Genomic DNA, 22876 nt, shown 5'->3' with positions numbered 1-22876 from the left:
TGTGTATGTATGTGTATGTGTGTGTGTGTGTGTGTGTGTGTGTGCGTTCTAAAAGACATAACTCACTTTCAATGTGAAGTGAGCAATTACTGTTAAATTAAACAGTATCCCCACTGACATTGCTGTTGTAACCTAATCTATTGTGGGTTGTAGTTAAATTTATCCCCATTCATCAAACATTAATACTAAATGAGTCAATCTTAAACTGATAAAGATTCTTTATGGTAATGCAGTTTTCATTGGCAGTCTCTAAGCGTGAAATGACTCTGGTACAGATGGCTTTTGAAACCCCTGATTATGAATGATTTGTAGTAATGCGCTAATGTTGCAGGTGCTGGAGTTGGTTCATTACTTCTGGAAGATCACACAGGAAAAACAACAGCAAAAAACTAGCGGTGGGTAACATTTGGACTTATAAAAACATGAAAACGTGCGATCTCGAGCAATGTTGTTGGGTGTTGACAGTACAACAAGAGGAGGCAAACATTCTGCATACTTTTCTTCCATGTAATTAGACTTTTTTTCTTTCTGCTGCTCCCCACAGGGGCCCCCACAGCGAATCAACTTCCTCCACCTAACCTCGTTCTCTGTATCGTCTTTTCTTACACCAACTACCTTAACGTCCTCTCTCACTCCCTCCATGAATCTTCTCTTGAGTTTCTGCTAGGCCTCCTGCCTAGTAGGTCCAACCTCAGCATCTTTCCACCGGTATATTCACTATCCTTCCTCTGTAGATGATGAAACCATCTATGTCTAGGCTCTCTGACTTTATCTCCAAAACATGTAACGTACTGTCCCTCTGATGGTGCCATTCCGGATCCTATCCATCCTCATCACTCCCAAAGAGAACCTCAATGTCTTCATCTCTGCAAGCTTTTCCTTAGTGCCACTGTATATTTAAAATCCTCCACCTTCTTTATTTCCACTCCCTGTAGTGTCATGGTTCCACTTAGGCCCCACTCGGTCACGCACATGTATTCTGACTTGCTGCGACTAACCTTCATTTCTCTCCTTTCCAGAGCATACCTTCACCTTCCTAGACTTTTCCTCCACCTGCTCTCTGCCATCTGTAAACATAGTCCATTGACATTCTTGTTGACACTCTTGTGTCAGCCTGTTCCATGTATTCAGGCTTTTTTCTAATCATATAAACCTGCTATTGCACCTCAAGGGAAAATTATAGTGTTTGTGGTTACAGTACTGTAAATATTAGTAATCTGATCAATTAAGATTACTCAAAAAGCAAGATATTCAAAGAAAGCTGCAACTTGGTTTCAAGGTTTTTATTCCATTGGAAGCCCTCTAGGTGCCCCTATCTCATCTACGTATGCTCCTTCACTGAGGGGGCTATCAAGGGCACCTAAAGGTGAGCCACACTTCTTCCAGGCAGAGTTGTTGACTGGCTGTTCCAGCTCTCACAAGGATGTATTTTGATAAACTGTTGAGGAAGGCTAGTTCTGCCTTGGGGGGTCCCGTGAACTCAGTGCAGGTGTTGGGAGAGAGGAAGGTGTTAGCTAAGTTATCATCTCTGATGAACAATGTCTCCCACCCCATGCAGAACTTCATGACGGCACTGAGCAGCTCCTTCTGCGACAGACTCTTTCACCCCAAGTGTGTGAGGGACAGATTCCACAGATCCGTCCTGCCAGCTGCCGTTCGACTATGTAACACACAGTTCTGCTCTCAATAGACTTCTTCATTCATTCATTCATTCATTCATTCACTCTTTCATTCATCTACTCAAATGTCCATTCATTCACTCTCCTACACATCCACTCACTCTGACACCATAGGTGATACTACTGTACTGTTACCACAGCAAGTTTTGCTGTTGTTCACAGATAGTCGCGACTTTTGCACGTTTTTTGTTTATACTGTCATAATGTTTATGTGCAACTTGTTAATACAATTCCTACCTGTTTATATATATGGTTAATGTTGGACAATTTTCTGTTACCATCCTATTGTTTGAAGATTTCTATGTAATTTTCGACTTCTCTCTAAATGACAGTCCAATTGATGCTTTCACTCCCATTATATCACCCCAAGGTTCTGCAAGGGACTTGGGAGATTGGTACCTTCTTACACCAGTCTTGAAGACCGGTACCGTTCCAAATTCCTTTCTTTATGTGTAACACCTCTTATGTAAGTGAAGTTCTGTACTTCTCAAGGCATGCATTGTTCTCTCTTTATATAAAAAAAGGCTCACTATAACCAATAAATTGGGAGTCCTGCTGGAGGAAAAGCAGACAGTCCCTGTCTCTGTTTCTCACCGCTCCCGGGACTAACGAACTAACCTCTGATACAATTGGGTTCAACCACCATCGGCAAGGAGATCCGGATCCAAGCCTTGGACTGAGATGATGAGGAGGGCTCACCGCGGTTCCTGGGGTCGCCACCACTCTCTCAATATCTCTAACAAGCTATAGTGTGATTCCTCAAGAATTGTAACAAGCAATTAGGTATGATATAATGGCATAGCAAATAAACAACTGGTCACTTGTAAGTATTTCAAAAAACATTTTTTTCTTTTATTTTTCCAAAAATGTAACATACATTTTCTTGTTTATTTTTTACCCCCCCTATACTTTTGGAGCCAACACAGATATGAGAAATGTCTATGGGATTGTTCACAGTTGGCACATATTTTCTAAATACTATGAAACAAACAAAAAAAACAATTCATAATGAAATTACTCTGAATATTTCTAATTATCTGCTATATGACAGTTATATACTAGTAATTACACCATGTTAATTTCCTGAATACCAAGTAGGGGAGAGTAGGACTTGTCACACTTTTTAAACACTTATATATTTCTTTGAATCAACACATCATAAAAAGAGAAAATGTGTACCAGATTAAAGACCAAAGTCTCAAGTACACATTGTTTATTCGTGCCATTTTCATATCTTGTGTCAGTCAGGAGTTACTACTAATAAAATAGTGTGAACATGTTTAATGTTGCCCCACTATTGGGGTAGCTTGTCTCACTATATGAGTTAAGATGTCACACTGGATTTTTCAATGAATCAAACAAGGACAAAATTATTGTTGTGCATATTTATGCAGCAGTTAAAATTGAAGTCAGGAACAGAAAATGTTCATCATGAGCTTCGAAAAAGCCACTGAACATGGCCACTGAACAAACGTTAATGCAAAATATTTTGCCACACGCACTGGATTTAAGTCCTTAGAAACTGCTGGCATGTAGGCTATGGCTCTAAGCCCTAAATGCCTGTTTCACCTTTTCTTATAACTCAATATTCCAGATTGAACTGAACTACAAAGAAGAAAGCATTGCTTCATTATGACACTTGTCATATGTGTCACCTTACCCCAAAATAACTGAGATACGCTGCCCCAAACGCCCATGTTTGCTGTTGCTAGCTCTCGCTTAAAACAGAACAATGACTGAGGTATGACAGGATGTCTTAATCTCTCACATTTATAACAGTTAAGATTCCTACCTGAAAGCTTATTTTGGAAAATATCAAGTTGATATTTTTCATTCTGGGTTGTGAGAAATGGTATATTGATTTTCACCTCAGCTATTCTTTTCATACCTGACCATGTAAAACAGGGGTGGGCAATTCCTTTTTACAAGGGGCCATTTAAGAAACCTGAACGGTGTTTGAGGGCCTCTAGTGGAGAAGATAATTGCAATATGAAAACTTAACCATGTGAGAACAAGCAGTGGTTTCCCCAAATTACTGCACATACAATGACAACATTACACATTGAATAATTATGAATTGAAATGTATAATGACACAAATAGAACTTGATTGATTGTCCGATTGCAATTTTTCAATGATATGGCACCAGTGTTATAACTCCCCATGTTACTTTAAGAACCATTGTGAAGGATAGACTGACATCAAGTGGCTGTAACTTCTTAGTTGAATTCTTCCAAAGGAAATTGTACATTACCTTCCAGGATCACTTATGCATCATATATAATATCTATAATGTGGATCCTTTATTGTTTTAGCATCACTGGCCCATATAAAGAGAAGTACCTTTGATTAACTACAGCACAATTTGGAAGATCACAAGAAAATTACTGTGACAAGACACTCCCAAGACACTCCCTATCAAGCACTGTGGTAAGATATCCACCCACACTTGCACTTCATGTTTTGAAAATAGATGAGGACCAAAATGTATTTCCTTTACCAACTGAGACCAAAAGGGATTTTTGATGATGTACTGTACTTGTGGGGGTCTGGGATGCATCGTAAAGATGAACACTGTCTTTGCTGCAATCTCTGCTGACATTTATAGCATGTCCAATAACTTTAACTGGATGGATGCTGTTCCAACCAATGCTTTGTTCTTTGTTGTGTATCCTGGGTGTCGAGCTTTATTTGTCAACCTGTGTTAAGAGTTTAGTTGTTTGTGGTGAAAACGAAAGAAAACAATAGCTGTAAACTTTAGAAAAGATATGACTGCAGGAGTTAGAAGTATAAATGTAGAAAAAAGAAAGAAAAAAAAATCACAAGGACAGTTCGAAATAAAAAGCCAAATCTTGAGATGCTGGTTTGTCCATTCTGAGGTGCAGTAGGAACTGTGTGGACAAGGACCCACAACTTGTAGACACTGTATGATTCAACTCAAACTCACACTAGTTCAATGCAATACAGTTTCTGATAACTGTGCAATAATGAAATATTGTTAAGATAGAACACCTGGTGATGACAACCGCAATGTAAAATAAACTTTTTGGCAAACTAGTTTATGATAAACAGACATTTTGAGATCTTTGGGAACTAGCATTTAAAATATTAATACTTAAGCAGTGGTCCACCATAAATGCATGGCACTTTGTTTTTAAAGGCCAAGTTGGCGAATGCCAATGAAAAGATGGAAAATTTACTTGTTTACCTGTCTACGACAGTAGTGAATGGAGGAATTATAAGGTCCAATGAAACAAATTCAGCATCAACTGCTGAGTGGTTGTAAGATAAACATCTGATAACATTTCTGCCTTTGTTAAAATCAATACTATCTTGGTGGTTAAAATCAGCAGGAGAGAAAACAAAAACAAGGTTGAGGGAGAAGGGATGGATTACATTCTCTCACTGTAAATTTACAGCTAAACACGCTAACTTAAGGAAGTTACGATGCTGAGCGACTGACCATTGTTTGTTTTTGTGAAAGTAACAGATGAGATAGAGCCAATGGTCCATTTGGTTTTCTGCATGTATTGCGACAAGCTTAAGTGGGGTGAAAACGTCAATAAAATATAGCTGGGGAGTTTTTAACGACACACTTAGCAGACTGATAGATTTTTATATTGGCTGCGGGACCACAACTGGATGGACTGATAAAACTCCTCTTTACTGCTTGCTATCCCTTCTTTCCTCATACCTTCTGTGTTGTTATTTGATCTTTATGTCTGCCTAAATGTCTCCTGCAGCTCTTGGCTGCTGAAATGTATCCTCAACAGCTGTAATCTCGACATCTTGTCAGAGTTCAACAGTTCGTAGATGGCTGCCAGGGGAAACTGCTGCCATCACACTCTGAGGCAAACATTCCGACTGCTCAACAGTGCTGCCGCAGCAGGACCAGTGTGGCTTCCCAGGGTGACCCTTGTGGCTGTGACCACAACCTTTAAATCCTCCTAGAGTCAGAAAGAACAGCAAGAAGATTTGAAGTCACTAAGTGATAAAGAAAGTTAGGTAAAGACACGTCAATTGACACTTGTGTAATGTTACTTATTTGTAGTGAGACAGATGAATAGGAGAATAATGAGAAACTAAATAAACATGTGACTCCACACAATACTGGTCTATACTCTTCAGGAAACTTTTTAAAAATAGACTTAACAAGGAGTAAAGGCAATTATTATAGTAAATATTTACATATTCCTCCGACACATTCCAAAGTGTAGAATGTAGTTTGGTGTTGTCAGCTGATCGGACAAGAAACATCACCCTATCCTTCCTCCCATCTTTCACCTCTGAAAGCGAATATCCACAATGTACATATCCTAATTTTTAACCAATGGTAACTTAAAATAATATTACATATATTTTGTAAGTGCTTTTCTAAACCCAAGTTCACCATAAAAAAGTTATGTAAGATAAAAGGTGAAAAAGATAAATCCATCTATACACAGTAGGAATCAAAAGTACACAGAATTGGCAATTTTGAAATAATGCTTTTGAGTTTGACCTTAAAAAAAACAACAGAGAGAGGGATATAGGCAGCCACCAGGAGGGCATGACAGAATTCTCTTGGAATATGAGGCTAACTTCGATGTTGAGAATACAGATCCACTCTTTGATACTAACATGAGCTCATCAAACTTGTTTCCCAAGAATCTCACGTTTCCCATGACAGGAGAGACACGGCTGACATCATCCTCTCTCAAAAAGCTTCCACTATCTCACCTTATCTCTTTTCCTTTTTTTCTGTTCTTAACCACTGCTTTTGCAGTGTGTTTTACTCCACATTTCAGCCTGTTTATTCACAGACCTGGTTAACAGGTCGATCAGTCTCAAGGCAAAAAGATAATCAGAGCGCTAATAGAGGTGCCGCACTGCTGTCTTATCTCTTGATGAAAGTAATGGTTCCGTGGTAGTGAAAAGGCAGAAAATTGTTTCAACAACCATCTTGATAGGGTAAATCTGCAACTGAGAGGGAGCATTTGAATGGTAAATAGAAGGGGTTGCAGAACTTAGACCAAGGGCACGTCACTAGATTTTAAAGAAATGGGAAAAGAGGGATTCAAGTTGGATGTGCTGCTTGGGCTGGCTTTATTTCTGACAAATGAAATATTCTTTCATTGCCAGTGATGAGGCCAGTATGTCAATGTGTGAATACACATCCAAATTTCAAAACATGTCAAGGTCTCCTTGAGTAAGGGGAACAAAACAATAAGGACGGTAGCAGGTTTGATTCACGCTCAGGGAAGGTGAACAGAAGGTGGTCTTCTTACCTGGCATAGTTCCTGGGCATCCACAGCGAGCCTCCTTTTCTCCTCCGCTGGAGCAGAAGGAGCAGCAATGAAACTTGCCCGTATGACACCTGAACTTCTTCTGCACATTTAGGGAAAATGGAGATCCCTGCAATTTGCCAGTATCATTTTAAAATTATTGGTCTTTTACCGCATATTCTGCAGGGGTTAAATTTTCTTCATATAAAGTTCATGAGTTGATTATCCTTTCTCAAATAATAGATATATTGTAGCTCATATTAACTATGATTGTTACAAAACAATTAGACAATAAGTCAGTCCAAAAAAAAATTTAAAACTTAATTAAATGATAGCAAGGTCGGCTAAGTGGCAAACGGCATTAACCATACCTTGACATGGTGGGCTCTGACACAAACCCACACAGAATACTTTCCAAGAACTTCAGGTGTGTATGAGACACTGTATGTTCCATCATTGTTGTCAACCACAGTCACGTTCACTGTGCTAAATGAAAAAAAATAATCTGAACATGTCAATATACAGGAATCAGGGTTAATGTTCTTGACTAGAAGTAGCCTCTTTAAGTAATAGTTCATACAAACAATGACAACACATTTTACTAAAGTTTAACATAATTTCACAAACCGTCTGGTGCAAATGTTTTGCCTTTTTATTATTATTTTTTTAAAGTTTGTTGTTTCTTTTATTTGTACCCAGCCTTTTTTCCAGTGCAAATTCAGAAGAGATCACTAATATTTTGTAAGAAATTATCCAAATTCTAGCTAACAACAACCTAATAATTATTTCTAACAAATAATGAGAACTTACCTAAAATTCAGAAAATAAAAAAACATGCTAAAGAAAAAACATTTAAAATGTTTGAGATCTCAAATCATTCACGGCTTCTAATATTCAAGACCTCTTGACCTGGATGACTGAGAAGGTTCACAGATATTGGCAGAGTCCTTCACTCACCAGTTCTTCTGCTCCTTATGAATGATGCTGACGAGAACACTCTCTCCACCTTTTATCATCTGCTCTCCAGATGAGTCACGGCATACCAGAGTGAAGCAGCTATGCCGGCCCTCAATGCCTTGCTGCAAACCTATGGCCAGGACAGGAAAGGTCAAAGATGGACATGTGCTGAAATTGTCAATCAGATCAGCATTTGACTTGTGACTTCCCCTTTACTTAATCATCATAGATGGCAGAGGGTGCCACAAATGAGGGAGGACACAATATTGATCAGAGTGTTTGAACTGCGCCTTGACTAACTCTTTATTTCATAAGTTAAACTGCAATATTAATTTTAGCTTCAAATATGCATTATGAAGCTCTTCAATAAAAATTGATTTGTGGACAGTTAATAAACTGACATAGTTTCAAACCGGGAGATGTTGAGAGAGAAAGGAGGGAGGTTAACAGTAAAACCACCAATCATTTGCCAGGATGATTTTTTTTTTGTTTGAATCATTCTTTCTCAACACTGAGGTAATTTAAGGTGTTTAAACAGTCATGGAGTCTCCCAGATTTTAAAGCAATGTGAAAATCTCAACAATCTCATCTCATTTATATCCTCCATAGTTCTCCCAAGCTTCAGGAATCACCTGATGCTTTATCTTATCTTATCTTCATCTTGCAAATAAGAACTATACGCGGGCAGGAAACTGGAACTGAAAATTTAAAAACATGGAGCTAATTCAATCTCAAACTAATGATGTCATGACAGTGTAAAGGTACCAGGGCAATTTAAACCAGCAGGAAATCTAATTTGCCAAATTATTCCAAAATGTTGATTATCGATAATACTAACTTTGCTTTTATCCACGGTGGAATAGAAATATCCTACATCAGTAATATCAAACAAAATGTTCCTTCCACCATCAATGATATAAATATATTAGGAATACCTCACCTTCCCCTTCAATGGTACACTTGCTTATATCCATTGTTGTAGAATGGATCACTCCAATTACAGGGTAACCCTCCACCTCGCCTGCCGGCTCAGTTGGCATAAAACTGATGCTGCTGCTTTCTTCAGGGACGCTGGCCACCATGGGGGGATAATGATTGCTTTCTGCCAGGGTGCTCAATCTTCTTATGGTAACTCCTTTAGCACTGAGGATCTCAGCATCTGAGCCACAACTGAGCAGTCTTTCTGCAAATTCCACAGCATCACGGACATCGCTTATGGCCTGTTGTAGCTGCACTCTCTGCAGGTGGAGTTGGTTCCTACAGGAAGGAGACAATGTTCTGCAAAACTGTTTCACAACCCTCTTCCTGTTTTACATTTATGCTGGTTGTCGGTTAATGTTCCCTTACTTCCAACTTCCAAACATATTTCACCTATAAAGATTACTTCTTCTTAACACTTCCTGTACCGATTACCGCATTTTCCGCACTATAAGGCACACCTAAAAGCCTGATTTTCTTAAAAATTGACAGCGCGCCTTATAATCTGATGCACCTTATATATGGATCAATATTGGTTAATTATGGCTACCATAGTCAGGGCACGTCGCCTAAGAAGAAGTGGTAAAGGGGAATCCCAGTCCCACGCCACTTGTATGTGTATATAATGACCTCAAATGGCACCGTTCAAAAGACACGCTTTCGACACAGAGTTCAAACTCAAGGCGATCAGTCACGCAGTAGAACATGGAAATAGAGCAGCAGCGAGAGATTTCAATATTAATGAATCAATGCTACAGCAGAGGAGGAAGCAACAAGATGACCTGCACCAAGTAAAGAACTCTAAACGGAGTTTCCGAGGAAACAAAGCAAGATGGCCGCAGTTGGAGGACAAACTCGAAAAGTGGGTTGTTGAACAGAGAGCAACAAGTAGAAGCATCTCTACAAACACTATTCGAATGAAGGCAACAGCGCTAGCTAGCAACGTGAACATCAATGAATTTAGAGGCGGTCCTTCTTGGTGTTTTCATTTTATGAAAAGCTTTGAACTGTGACAAATGGAGTTGGTAATACATTGTTTTCAAAAAAGGCAGCGCAAATACTGGAAAGGCCTACGGTACGCAGTACGGTGCCAGTCGTACAATTTCTCTGCCTTTGCACTCTTTATCTTCCTTGTCACCAAATTCATCCCATCCCTCTTTCAGGTTACATTGTCTGTAAAAGATGTAGTCTACCTGTGTGCTCCTACTTCTGCGCTTATAAATGACCCTATGTTCCTTACTTAAAATGTATGAGAAAATGAGCAGTGTTACATATCCTGCAATGTTAGGTAAATCTTACTCTAGTTTCAGAGATGTAGAACAGACTATTATCAGTGGAATCCAGTGACAACTCAGGGAGCTCTTACTAAATCCATGTCTTGTAATAAAATGTTTGTGCTGTGTTGTACCTGCGCTGGATGTGGAGTTCCTCCAAGCGTCGTAGCAAAGCCAGACAGTGAGCCTCAACAGCACTGGCATAGCCTCGAGCAAATGCTCTCACCTCATTTGCTGTCTCCTCGACTCGCATCTGCAAAGTCTCCCTAGAGGCTTCCACCTATAAATCATGGAAAGAACACCTGGCACTTGTAGTCACAAGCTGTAGTCAGCTAATTGCAATGAACCAGAGAACCAGACTCTGTATTTTGAGACCAAAGAGAACAGGATCAATTTTCAAAGCAGACGGCAGTTTACCTTCTGCATGGTCTCCTCCAACCACTGCAGGCGTGGTCGAAGGCGTATTGCGACTAACTCTCGGATGCAGTCTCCATGATGATTGATGACATCATGTGTGGGACAGCAACGGTGGTCGCAGTGCAGCGTGGCGGCACATTCAAGGCAAACTGGCAGATCACAAGGGCGGCAAAAGAGACGGAGCTCCTGTCCAGGGTGGATGGAGCAAAAGACTGGACGGGAAAGATGACCTTTGGACTTCAGATCCTCTAGATGTTGAACAGAGTGCAATGCTGTTCTCCTCTGCCGTCTTCAGACATGAGAGAAAAGGTTTGCATGATTAAAAACATTTATCAGATATAATGGGTAACAGTCTACTGGCAGTGCCTGCAATGAAAATATAAAGGGTCATGCATTAACATAGTGTCGAGCTGAACACAACTGAATAGATTCTAGTATAAGAGAGCAGAAAAATAAATCAAACTGAAATCAGAGAATTAGCAAAATCAGAGCAGACAAAATGTGTTGTCAAGCTGCATTCAAAGCTAGCGCAACCAAATTTCTTTTACAGAGAAACTGTAGTTGATCTAATTTTCTTTTTCAGTTTAAAATGTCAACAGAAAATAAAATGAAAAAGAAAAACAAACAAAAAAGAAAACAATTAAATTGATGCTTAAAATGTCTATGGAGGTACTCAGTCATCCAGGTCATAGTTAGTCCTTGTCAAACCTCCCTGTGGGAACTGAACTTGATTTCTTTTCTTTTACTTTTCCCTTGGGCATCACCAGAGGAAATCAACCTCCTCAATTTAACCTTATTAACTGTATCTTCTCTCCCACCATCTAACTTCATGTTCTCTTTCACTACATCAATAAGTCTTCTCTTTGGCCTTTTTCTAGACCTCCTGTTTGGCAGTTCCTACCCCAGCATCCTTCTACCATTATTTTTACAATCTTTCCTCTGTACATGACCAAACCATCTCCTTCTGGCTTATCTGCTCTTATCTTCAAAACATGTAATATGCGCCATTCCTCTGATAGACTCATTCCTGATCCTTTCCATCCTCCTCACTTCCAAAGAGAACCTCCAGCTCTGCTTCCTGTCTTATTCTCAATACCGCTGTCTCCAAGCCATACAGCATCACTGATCCAACAACTCCCTTGCACACCTTTCCTTTCATTCTAGCTGATATTCTTCTAATGTATAGTACCCCAATTCTTTTCTCCACCCGTTCCAATGTGCTCGAACCAGTTTCTTTACCTCTTCTGCAAACTCTCCATTGCTCAGGACTGTTAACCCTAAGCACTTCAAATCCTCCACCTTTTTTTATCTCTACTCCCTGTAGGATCATCATTCCACTTGGGTCTCTTTCCTTCACACACATATATTCTGTCTTGCTACGACCAACCTTCATTCCTCTCATTTGCAGAGCGAACCTATACCTCTCTAGGCTTCCCCCTTCCCCACCTGATCAATGCTGTCACTACAAGTTCCAATGTCGTCTGCTAACATCATGGACCATGGAGACTGTCAACCTGCCCATCACCACTTAAAACATGAAGAGGCAACTGAACTTGATTTCTTCCTCCATAGCGTTAAACTGAGCAACCTCCAAAATTGCCTCAGGGATCCTGCGCTTTTTATAGTGGATAAATCAGTTAGGTTGTCCTATCCAACACTGGTGTGGTTTATATTGGCATTCACCGTGGTATTTGTCAAAAAATATTTGGAAAGTAAATTTACAGAGGGCACTACAAACAAAAGTTGAAATATCTTTTATTTGAACAGATAATTATTCACGATGCGTCAAATTGGAGGGTAAATGGCAAAATATTCAAGTTAGGTCAAACATTTCTGCAAAAGAAAATACCAAGACTAGAATAGAATTTTAGGAGACGCTACCTGTGAGCCTGGCAGCAGAACTCGCAAAGGTTGACAGAGCAAACCTCACAGCGACTCTCGGCGCTAGCTTCGCCGCACAGGTCGCATCCCAGCGGGCAGTCCGACACCAGCGTCTCCAGGAACACCTCGTCCAGCGTCAGGTGGTCGGTGCTCAGCGCGGCCGGCCCGGCAGCGGGGATATCCACCTCGGAGTCACAGTCCGGGCAGAGTACCGTGACGACGTCCCTCTCCGGCTTCCCCCGTATGTTCTCCACCGCCTCCGGACCGTCAGCGGACACCGAGAACGGCTCCAGCTGTCCGATACAGTCGACGCAGAAGGTGTGGAGACACGGCAGAATTTTCGGCTCCCCATACCGGCGCTTGCATACTTTGCAAACCGTCCGCGGATTTACACCGATTCCAATTTGCTCTTGAACCGTGTTTGAAGTCAGTCGCTCCGTGTTCCCCTTCTTTTCGGACATTTTCTGTTCCGAAAACAAAAGTAAACCCAAGTCAGTACCTTTCCAGTCGCCCTGGGGAACTTGTGTCTAACTTTTTTTGTTTTATCCGTGAGTCAACGTGCCGCCCCTCCGAGAGTTCTTTTCATCAACTTGAATTCCTCTGAAACGGAGGCCGGAACGTCCCAGAATGGTGCGTTCAGGGTCGGTGGGACATACGATACACCACCCCTTAACAGATTCCATGGATGGCCTTACACGGTGTACCAGGGGTGGTTCTGGGCCACCAGCCCGGGGATTGACTGCTCCATTTTAAAGTTGATCTTACTTGATCTTTCAAATCATTTATTATTTTGAATTATATGTCATTCGATATTATACGTGTGAAAGAGAGAAACCCGGGTGGAACGGTGAGACTACAGGGAGTGGAGATCAAGAAGTTAGAGGATTTCAGGAACTTGGGGTCAACAGTCCAGAGCAACGGAGAGCGTGGAAAAGAGGTAAAGAGACGGGTTCAAGCAGGTTGGAATGGGGGAAGAAAAGTGTCAGGGCTAATATGCGATAGAAGACTATCAGCCAGAATGAAAGGAAAGGTGTACAACACAGTGGTGAGACCAGCGATACTGTATGGACTAGAAACAGTGACAATAATGAAAAGACAGGAGGCAGAGCGAGAGGTTGCAGAGATGAATATGATAAGGTTCTCTTTGGGAGTTACCAGGATGTATAGGATCAGGAATGAGTCTCTCAGCAGGATGGATCATGTTAGATGTTTTGGAAAGAAGGTCAGAGAAGCCAGACTTAGATGGTAGGGTCATGTACAAAGGAGGGACAGTGAGTATATTGGTAGACGGATGATGGAATTGGAGCTGCCAGGCAGAAGGTCTCGAGGAAGACCAAAGATAGGATTTATGGACGTAGTGAGAGAGGATATGAAGGTAGTTGGTGTGAGAGAGGAGGATACAGAGAATAGGATCAGATTGAGAAGGTTGATTTGCTGTGGCAACCCCTGAAGGGAAAAGCCGAAAGGAGAAGAAGACGAAGACTTTCATTCAATGTTACATAATTCAGTGTTAATTTTGTGCCATCCATTCACAACATCTGGATACACTTGCTGGAAAAGACACATTTTTGTACAACTTTACATTAAAAATGTGAAACACTAAAAATTCAATTGAAACTGAGGAAATCAGAATGTTTTGCCCCAGACTAAACCAAATTACATATTTGGGGTAAAATAAGGAGGTCACATTCAAATCAAATAAAATCATATATTGTTACACCGTTTATACAAACATTGTCATAAAGCAAAATTGCATTATGTTGTAACAGCTGTTTTGTTTCAGACCTTATGGATGAAATATATTCTTGAAAAGTAAAATGAGGACAGTTTGAGGTGTATTGTTTGATTCTAAATCATCAGTGGTAGTCACTACACCCAATACATGTATTTGTGTGTTAGATGAGGTGATAGATACAGAGGGCACTGGTCAAGAAGTAAGATACTGACAGGGATGTTGATGAACTGAAGATAAAGAATGTCTTTTTCAAAACATCAGAGTCTGAAAAATATGAGAGAATGAGGAGTTCATTAGAGACGTCTCCAATGTATGTATTGTTAACATTTAAACCATAGTGTTAGCCTCAAAGCATAACTGCCTCAGTCCTTTTTTTGGCCCAAACTGAGATAACTTCATAGCATTACTCCTCTAACACTGCGGTATCATTCTGACAAACATTAGTTATGTTTGTGCAAGTAAAACAACTTTGCTTATGTTTTTTATGTATGACAGAATGGAAGAAATAGTGAAGTTGTGGCATATTCTCCGTACAATTTGTCTATGTCAAATTTATTTGTTATGCAATCACTGCTGTCTCTAACTTTTTTTGCAAAATTGTTCACAAATCTGGTAGAACTTACAGTCATAGCATCAATAAAAAGTAGACTTGTGTTTGCTGAAAAATGTATTCTTTCTTCCATTTCAAAAACCTTAAAACATGACTTAGGTAATTATGCAATTAGGCTAGCAATAGGACATAAGAAACTCAGTCACAATAGAAGCTGCTGAAACCTTTCTAAATGCAATTATCATACCTCAACCCTCTTATTGTTTAGTATGATGTCGCAAGATGTAAAATTTGCACAATAGCAGTCTCATACAAAACCATTAAGCAATGAAATGGAACACACTCTCCACAATACTCTTAGTCAAAGGGGTCCTTACGCCCTCCAGCAGGGAGATAATACACATGTACTAATAAGCCAGATATGTGAGCATGAAATATGTTCTTACTGTTCTTACAGATGATTCATATATTTAGTATGTACAAGGCCGAATTGATGGTTTTATTGTTTGTGCTTTACGGTGATTATATTAATATATGGAGGGGGGTTGTGGGGTACAATGTGTTTTTTCACAATACAAGGACATTGAATGGACCTCACTATCTATCTATAGATATATAAATATATATATGTGTTTGTGTGTATATACATATGTATATATTTACACATACACACACACACACACACACACACATATACATATTAAATATATGTATTTGTAATATAACAATATTGTGGTTTTCAAATTCACATACATAAAAATAGTCGGTGTTAAGTTCAGCCTAACCTCAACCCTGATTTTCATCCTGACAACCCTTTAGTTCCCTTTAGAATTGAATTATGGTCCTTTGTGCGGTGGAAGCACTTACCACTGCACAACTGTGCGGCCCTCCTTCATAGACATTTACCTGTTATTTGTGCATCGGAGATGGCTGTCACAAGATCATTTTCAATGCGGCAGGTGTAGGTGTTGTTGATGCTGGCCATAGATAGCTTGCTGGAAACCTTGAAAATCCCATTTGAAACTTCTGAAAAGTTTGTGGTCCCTTGCAAGACATTGCTGTCTTGGTCCAGCCATGACACATTTGGTTTAGGGAACCACCTGCTTGCTTCAGCTGTTAGAACGCCTTTTGAGAATGCAAAAGTAGGGTCTGAAAAAGCTGCAAAAAAATGAAAACTATGAAAGCATGTTGAAGAGATCATGTGACAATATATGTAAGTACTTTTTAAGAAGTTAGATTATGTTACAGGGTAATAAATGTTTTAACATTAAAATGATCGTATATTATGAAAGTCTGTCAGTGTTCACATTCACATTTTTACTGCGGCAAACTGACAAAATTGAGCACCAATTGGTATTGTCAAATTTCATATCGGCATTATGTGTTGAACCTTATTATGATTTGTATTTGCAGCTGGAAGGTAGCCCTACCTGCTATTCTTAGGTGAATGGTGACACTCCCTCCACCACCAGTGTATTTGACATTGCAGGTGTATTCACCCTCATCACTGTACTTTGCCTTCCTCAGCAACAAAGAAACGTTTCCTATGAGCATTGCATCAAGGAACAACTGAGTTCTGCCATTATATGCTGCGTTCTGGTCCCCAAGATCTTCAGCTCCATTGTCATAACGATATACAGTTCCAGACAGTCCCTTCTTCTCCCAGATGACTGAAAGTCGTCTGAGTCCAGTTTCTTCGTTGCCTCTTCCAACGTAGCAGCTGAGAAGTTTGTCCTCACTGAAGTTTGCAACGGGAAATGTGTTTCTGCTCTCTACATCAGACAATTTACCTGCAAAATAAAGGCACACAATTTCATTATGATTGGATCAGTATTATGAACCACAATTCTTCACTGTGAGTTGAGATTTTTGAAAATAATTTAACGGAATTAATGGATATCCTGGCTTAATACCACAGTCCAAAATCTGTTTTTACTATTTAGGTTCAGACAGTAAATATCAGCACAAGTGTAGCAAGAAATAAATTATAGCCCCATTTCTAGCCTGTCCATGTGCAAAATGTCCAACCTGGGCCTGTTATTCTAGAGTTCAACCATCAGTAACCTATTTGAAAATGAAATAGGTTGCATGAAAGGAAACTCAAATGTCTTAAATGGATATAATATTGAATGTAATTTTACAAACACTTACCTGAAAATGCCAGGGCTAAGATGAGGATAATGAGTGCCGAAACTATGACGATGAAAATGATCATGCTATAAAAACATAACAAAAACATAACATAACAGCTTGTGTAATTTGCAGGGGAACAAAAACACATCAGTTAGCCAAAATAAACTCATCAGTTTGTTACACGTATTCATATCACCCTTCAGACTATCATTAGTTACAATAGCATCACAAAGAATGATATTATTCTGTCTTCTTCAAGTTATTTTGCTGTTAGATTAAATTCAGAGCTGGTTATTGTATACTTTTTATATGCCATAACTAGTTTATTTAGCATTGTGTTATAAGTTTTGGTCTCTCATCCAAAGGACATAGTTTTAACAACTGACATTAACTTGGTGAGATGAAGTGAGCAAACCTAGTCCTGCAACCTGAAATTAAACTTTTGGCATTACTATTCCCTTGACCATGATTCTCAAAGAAAGGTTTATTGTGTTGAGTTAATGGTCATCTTGTTCAGAACTAGTCAATCATTTTAGAAGATTGTCAGGCTGCATGCAATTAATTAATTGCCTCGTGCCATTTTTTGGTAACATGACTCTCTCCGTTTTGCTTACTTTTTTACTTTGTTAAATGTGACAGACCAGAAAAAATATCATCAGTCATAAAAACGGAATGACATAAGTATAACTCATTTGTTTTTGTTTTAATCTTGCATTTCGGTGATCCTTGTTTACACATTTACTAAATGTATTGGTAGAGAGACATTGTCCCAGTGGGTCTTTTATTTGTTCCTTCCGTTATTTTGGCAATGTGACCAATCATGGTTTAAATAAAGAATCAAAGTAGTACCCATTAACTGCAGTTTACAAATACATGATCTTGAGCAGTGAAATTATATTGCATGTGTATACAATGCCACAATTCTGTGGAGAACTTGGACAAACATTTTTTTTAATGAAATATATTTATTATGACAGTTCAAGCCAGACTATGAACACCACATTTATATAGCCATTTTAACCATACACCCTACCTGTAAAAGATGATCTGTCCCAAGGAAGCCATTGCAGCTTACAGAGCGTGTTTAGAAGCGTCAAGTATTCACTCTGGTTGATTGAATTCAGCTCAGTTATGAAACATTCTCCACATGTCCGATATTTCTTAAATGTCTTTGCCTTACAAGCCCAACGAACTCCTTTAGTCTGACAGGTTGCTGTTCTATTTATCCAACCACATTTTACGCCACACCTTTGGTAAATGTTTCCTTGAAAGGTACGAGCTCAATGCTGTCTGTCATGGTGTAACTCTTACACATGTAAAATGTTATGGTTACTGAGTGGGCAGTGGCACTTTTGGCACTTTTGCCTGAAGGTTAGAAGAACCTGGGGGGGGGGCTCTTTGTGGGGGTTTGCATGTTTTCCCAGTGTCTGCATGGATTTTCTCTGGTTTCTCTGTTTGTCTCCAGATGATTGACCGGTACCCGACACAGGGTGTACCTCCCATCATGCCAAATTACAGCTGGGATACGCTCCAGCATCCTTAAGTCCCGAAGTGCAGGATAAGTGGTAGATAATTAATTAATTGTAGTTACTGGGAGGTTTCTCAACAACAGCACAAGAATGATTAATTATGATGTTGTATAATAACTATTTACGTTTACATTTTAACAATTTTGTTAAAATGAATCTATTTGATAAATAGATTTATAAATAAATCTGTTTTTCAAAAAAAGTATTTCATGCAGTTTCAACTAAGTGACACATGTACACAAGTACACATGTTTCTTGAGAGAAGCAAAAGGGTTACATGGTGATTGACAGCAGAGGAACTATGCCATGTCTGGTTAACAGCAATTACGGGGCAAATGAACTAGTACAGAACCTCCTGCACTTTTCAGTCAAAATTGTTCACATGACCATGCAGGAGATATCCCACTGGAGTGTCAAAGGTTACAGTGGAAGAGGGAAGGGTTTCCTGTTAAAGTACGTCTGGCAGCAATGACGATGGAGAATCGAACCCTGAATTATCAGGAAGTTTTCAACTGAAGACTGCAGTGAGAAACAACAGACTTCAATACATGGAGGGTCGGAGGATTGCCACCAGGGGAACTAGAGCTAACAGTAGCAGACATGATAAGCGGTGCAGTGCAGTCTGCAATTTAGGTGTGTCAGAGCACTGGTGGATCAGCAAGGCAGGTCCTCTGTGCAAATTTGGGTTGATAATTCTGTGTTCTGGAAGATTGGTTGTAAGGAGAGGAGGGACCAAAGTGGGTTTCATGTTATGCAGAGTGGTGGCACCAGCAGTCTTTGTCTACAATCCTGTCAATGATCGGGACATCGCACGTCTAAAGGGTCACCTGATAGCTATGCTGATTCATATCTATGTATCTGCAAGCAATACCAGAAATTAAGACATGGAAGTGTTTTATAATGTTGTCCAGCAAACTCTTAATAGAGTACCACTCGCAGCAAGCACATTGGTCAGTTTGGCTTGGAGGCGGAGGAACAAGGAATGAGTGGGGGCAAGATCTCGCTGTTTTTTTTGTAAGTAGTGATGTGGTTATTGGTGCACTGTTTTTCAACTTTATCCGAGAAGGTTATATTCTTATATCAGTTCTTGTGATGGCGCTAGAAATCAAATTGTTTGAATATTAGTTCGGAGACAATGGAATGCCTCATTAATTAATGTGAAGACACGTCAGAGTGTGGACTCTGGCAGTGACCACCAACTGCCATGCACATATAGAATCAGATTGAAGTCAAAAGGAAAGTAGATCCAACTGATATGATATGATCTTATACACACACAAATAATTAACTGCTGTGGCACAGAATGAATTTCTGGCACGACTCCAGGTCGACACAGAAAAGCAGAAAATTAAGATGACCATTAATATCACAAATGAAACATCTGTATGATACATCCCAAAGAAAAAGAAAGTAAAAAAAAGCAATGGCTAAAGTCTAAATGTTGGACATTGTGAAAAAGAGGAGGGAGGCAAAAGCAAATGGAGGAGAGCAGCAAGAATGGAGAGTTGGAAAGAGTATAATTGACGTGCGCTCGAGGACAAAAGGAAATATCTAGAAGTGGATGGGTAGAGAGGCTGAATATGCGTAGCAACAATGAACACTGAAAAACAATGTTAATGTTGTCAGAGAAAAAGCCAATAAGAGGTCTCCAAGAAGTGACATCACAATTGACAAAGATACCCTTGACAGAGCGTGCAGAGATTACTGTCCAATGGTTTGAATACACTGGTGGTCTACAAAAGAAGCCTGAGGATAAAACTATTGAGAACAACAGCAATTAGGTAGCCTGTGCCCCTGATATAAGAAGTAAAGTTTGCAATGGAATAGTCAAAGAATGGGAAACCATCTTAATACAATGATCTCCCCACTGAGATCTGTAAGCCAATCAAGCTTCAAAACATCACGATTTGGAACGTGGAGAAGTGATTGACAGATTGGTGTAGAGCAGTGTTCATTCCACCGCCAAAGAAGGGGAACTTTAGAGGATGCTCCAACCGCAACACCATTAGTCCTATTGTTCACAGCAGTAAAATTTCATTGAAGGTGACAGTTGGAAGTTGGAAGGATGAGACAGACATATACAACACCCTTTGCTGAGGGAAAAGCTAGATTTCTTGAGGGCATAGCACAAGGGACATATAGTGAAACTATACAAAGACATGTTGATTGAGAAGTTCAAGGATTGCAATATTCCGGTCCACATGTGCTTTAATGATAACGCAAAAGTGTTGATCATGTCAGTCATAGTGAACTTTGGAACACCATGACTGAGATAGGTTATCCTTAACACTTCGTCACTCTAAAGACACAGCTGTATCAATCAACACTAAGGACACTGGTTGGTGAAAGACAATGACTCGGCATTGAAAGAGGAGCCATCCATGGTTGTGTTCTTTCCCCATATATTTGTAACTTCTATGTAGAGCAAATTATGGGACAAGTGAAAGAAGAGCTCAAGGGATGGGTAGATTTTGGGTTGAGAGATTAAACAAACCCAGAACTGCTGATGACACAATTGTCATCTGGAGCAGCAAGAATGGGCTGCAGAAGATGGACTATCTGGTAAGGGGCACAAGCCAGAGTACGATCTTCTTCTGAATGTGACGAGAAAGAAATAATGGGGGTTGACAAAGACAGGGAGGGCACAAGTCCATCCATGTTCAGCTGTGAGCAGATTGGAAAGCAGACGAGTTAGTCAACCTTATTTCCAACAAAGGACACAGTAGATCTGAAATCATAAGATTAGCAATGGGGAGGGAGGCAGAACAGAAGATCGCAAACATCTGGAGGAGTAAAGGCACAGCTTAAACCTCAAGGTAAGGCTACTTCATGGAACTGCCCTCCCCATTCCTATGTTGGATGCGAGTCCTGGACAATGCATTAGACTATGCATTAGAAGTGTGGCGTTACAGCACAGTACTGCAGATACTATGGAAAGGAAGGCTGACTTACATCTTGATATTGTTTAAAATTGGATCTATAAAGAAGGAAAAGCCACTCTTGTGGAAATCTTCTTGTTGTGGCAACTGGACTTGAATTTCTTCACTTGAAGATGTTTCACCCCTCATCCGAGAGGCCTCTTCAGAACTGAGCTGCTTTTCCAGTCCAGTCAAGTTGTCACAACAAGGAGATTTCGACAAAAATTCACCATGATCTGGATGACTGAGAACCTTCACAGACAAGTAGAAGCCACGTTTTCTCGGGCATGTGATTCACTGCGGGGGACCTAAAAAAAAAAACAACTGAGGTTATTTTAACTGCCTCACATGTTCGATCATGATAAAAAGTATAGAAAGAGACATTTACATTGGCCGAATGCTCTCTGGGGAGACCATGTGGCTTGTATAATGGCTTTTAAAATAAAATCCTTTCATATAATCAAGACAGAGGGCAGCGGAACTCTTCTCATCGTCACTTTTTGGTAAATAGCATTATCCCCACAGGCAAGATAAATGGCAAGTAGAAGAGATGCCGCCCCCTTGTGTCTTGGCTCACAGATAACAGAGAAATGATTGGGTTGAGTCTAGCCGAGACAGTCAGGGCAGCAGAAGGTTGAAAGGAATTGCAGAGCCTTGCAGTAGCCATAGCATCACATAAGACTTTTTAGACACCTGGCTAAGAAGCAGAAGACAACCAACAGCAGCAGAAGACCTCAACCAAGGACCCATAAAGCAGATGAGCTACAACAGCAGAAGACCAACTTGGTTCACTGGGAACAGGAGAAGTGTGGGCAGGTCAACATCACACCTGCTCAAGGATCTGGGTGTACGTGGAGCCACACTTCGCCAATCAATCAAAGAACTGTACGAGGAAGCAGAAAAACCAAGCAACCGGCTCTGGCTGAAACTGCTTGAAAAGGTTTGGGAGCAATATCCGGTTAGGTTTTGCTGTAGGGAGTATCAGAGAGATGTCCTACTTCACTGCCCTGCCACAAGGAAATGTTTTGGGTTAGGGGGCAAAATGAGTGAGTGTCAGTGAGTAGTGGTCCTCAGCTGAAAACCCTGCAGCAAAACCTTGCAGCATATAATCAGGTTTAGGCCTGCCTCAGGGAAGAGGACGCCCCTCTCATGCACAGTTTGCCACAGGTGCTGTTGGCGGTGCGATAGGCCTAATGCCTAGCAGGAAAGAACACTTCACTGTAATGAATAATGGATTACAGTAGTTTTGACATATACTGTGTAGAATCACATCCTATATAGCTCCCAACAGTTACTGAATTATAAACATTTTTAAAACACTTCATCTCTGTGATATAAGTAACTTTTGAACATTCATAGCTGGATTATAGTTGAATTACAGTAGTTTTGACATATTTTTTGTAGAATCACATCCTATATAAGACATTTAAATAACACACACCAATTCCAAACATTTAGTTAGTTCCGAGGTTTTTCAAAAAACACTTCAACTCAGTGAGATAAGCATTTTCCCACCAGAATAGCAGGATCTTTCCCAGTTTTGGTTGGATTAAAGTAGTTT

The 22876-nt window shown here is 40.0% G+C and overlaps 2 protein-coding genes across 3 annotated transcripts; both read right to left on the bottom strand.

Annotated features, from left to right (window-relative positions):
• Positions 1-2534: 2534 nt before the first annotated feature.
• Positions 2535-13040, bottom strand: trim45 (tripartite motif containing 45). Of its 2 annotated transcripts, none has more exons than XM_086144567.1 (8): positions 12451-13040; positions 10570-10858; positions 10287-10432; positions 8841-9157; positions 7901-8030; positions 7315-7429; positions 6947-7073; positions 2535-5626 (listed from the first exon to the last, which is right to left on the bottom strand). In XM_086144567.1, exons 1-8 carry the CDS (start codon positions 12909-12911, stop codon positions 5472-5474), a joined length of 1740 nt encoding a protein of 579 aa, XP_086000693.1. In that variant the 5' UTR covers positions 12912-13040; the 3' UTR covers positions 2535-5471. The 2 variants fall into 2 exon arrangements, with proteins under 2 accessions (XP_086000693.1, XP_086000694.1); XM_086144568.1 differs by having other exon boundaries at positions 6947-7046.
• A 925-nt stretch (positions 13041-13965) lies between these two features.
• On the bottom strand, positions 13966-18044 carry vtcn1 (V-set domain containing T cell activation inhibitor 1). Its single transcript, XM_086144566.1, has 5 exons — positions 17902-18044; positions 16887-16951; positions 16166-16525; positions 15642-15893; positions 13966-14449 (listed from the first exon to the last, which is right to left on the bottom strand). Exons 1-5 carry the CDS (start codon positions 17931-17933, stop codon positions 14346-14348), a joined length of 813 nt encoding a protein of 270 aa, XP_086000692.1. The 5' UTR covers positions 17934-18044; the 3' UTR covers positions 13966-14345.
• Between the last annotated feature and the right edge of the window lie 4832 nt (positions 18045-22876).

Source organism: Fistularia commersonii, chromosome 4 (genome assembly GCF_037954325.1).
Source record: "Fistularia commersonii isolate RoL2024-O1a breed Wild chromosome 4, RoL_Fcom_v1.0, whole genome shotgun sequence".
NCBI lineage: Eukaryota > Metazoa > Chordata > Actinopteri > Syngnathiformes > Fistulariidae > Fistularia > Fistularia commersonii.
Note: the sequence above shows the minus strand (reverse complement) of the source record. Positions and strands in the feature narration are given on the sequence as shown.

Excerpts from the sequence above, each read along its gene's own strand:
- trim45 (XM_086144567.1), bottom strand. The coding sequence starts at position 12,911 with ATGTCCGAAAAGAAGGGGAACACGGAGCGACTGACTTCAAACACGGTT. Across the intron at positions 7,074-7,314 it reads TCAGAGCCCACCATGTCAAG|GGATCTCCATTTTCCCTAAA; the intron begins GTATGGTTAATG and ends GGCAAATTGCAG. Across the intron at positions 5,627-6,946 it reads ATGCCCAGGAACTATGCCAG|GAGGATTTAAAGGTTGTGGT; the intron begins GTAAGAAGACCA and ends TTCTGACTCTAG.
- vtcn1 (XM_086144566.1), bottom strand. The coding sequence starts at position 17,933 with ATGGCTTCCTTGGGACAGATCATCTTTTACAG. Across the intron at positions 16,526-16,886 it reads CTTAGCCCTGGCATTTTCAG|GTAAATTGTCTGATGTAGAG; the intron begins GTAAGTGTTTGT and ends TTTATTTTGCAG. Across the intron at positions 15,894-16,165 it reads CATTCACCTAAGAATAGCAG|CTTTTTCAGACCCTACTTTT; the intron begins GTAGGGCTACCT and ends ATTTTTTTGCAG.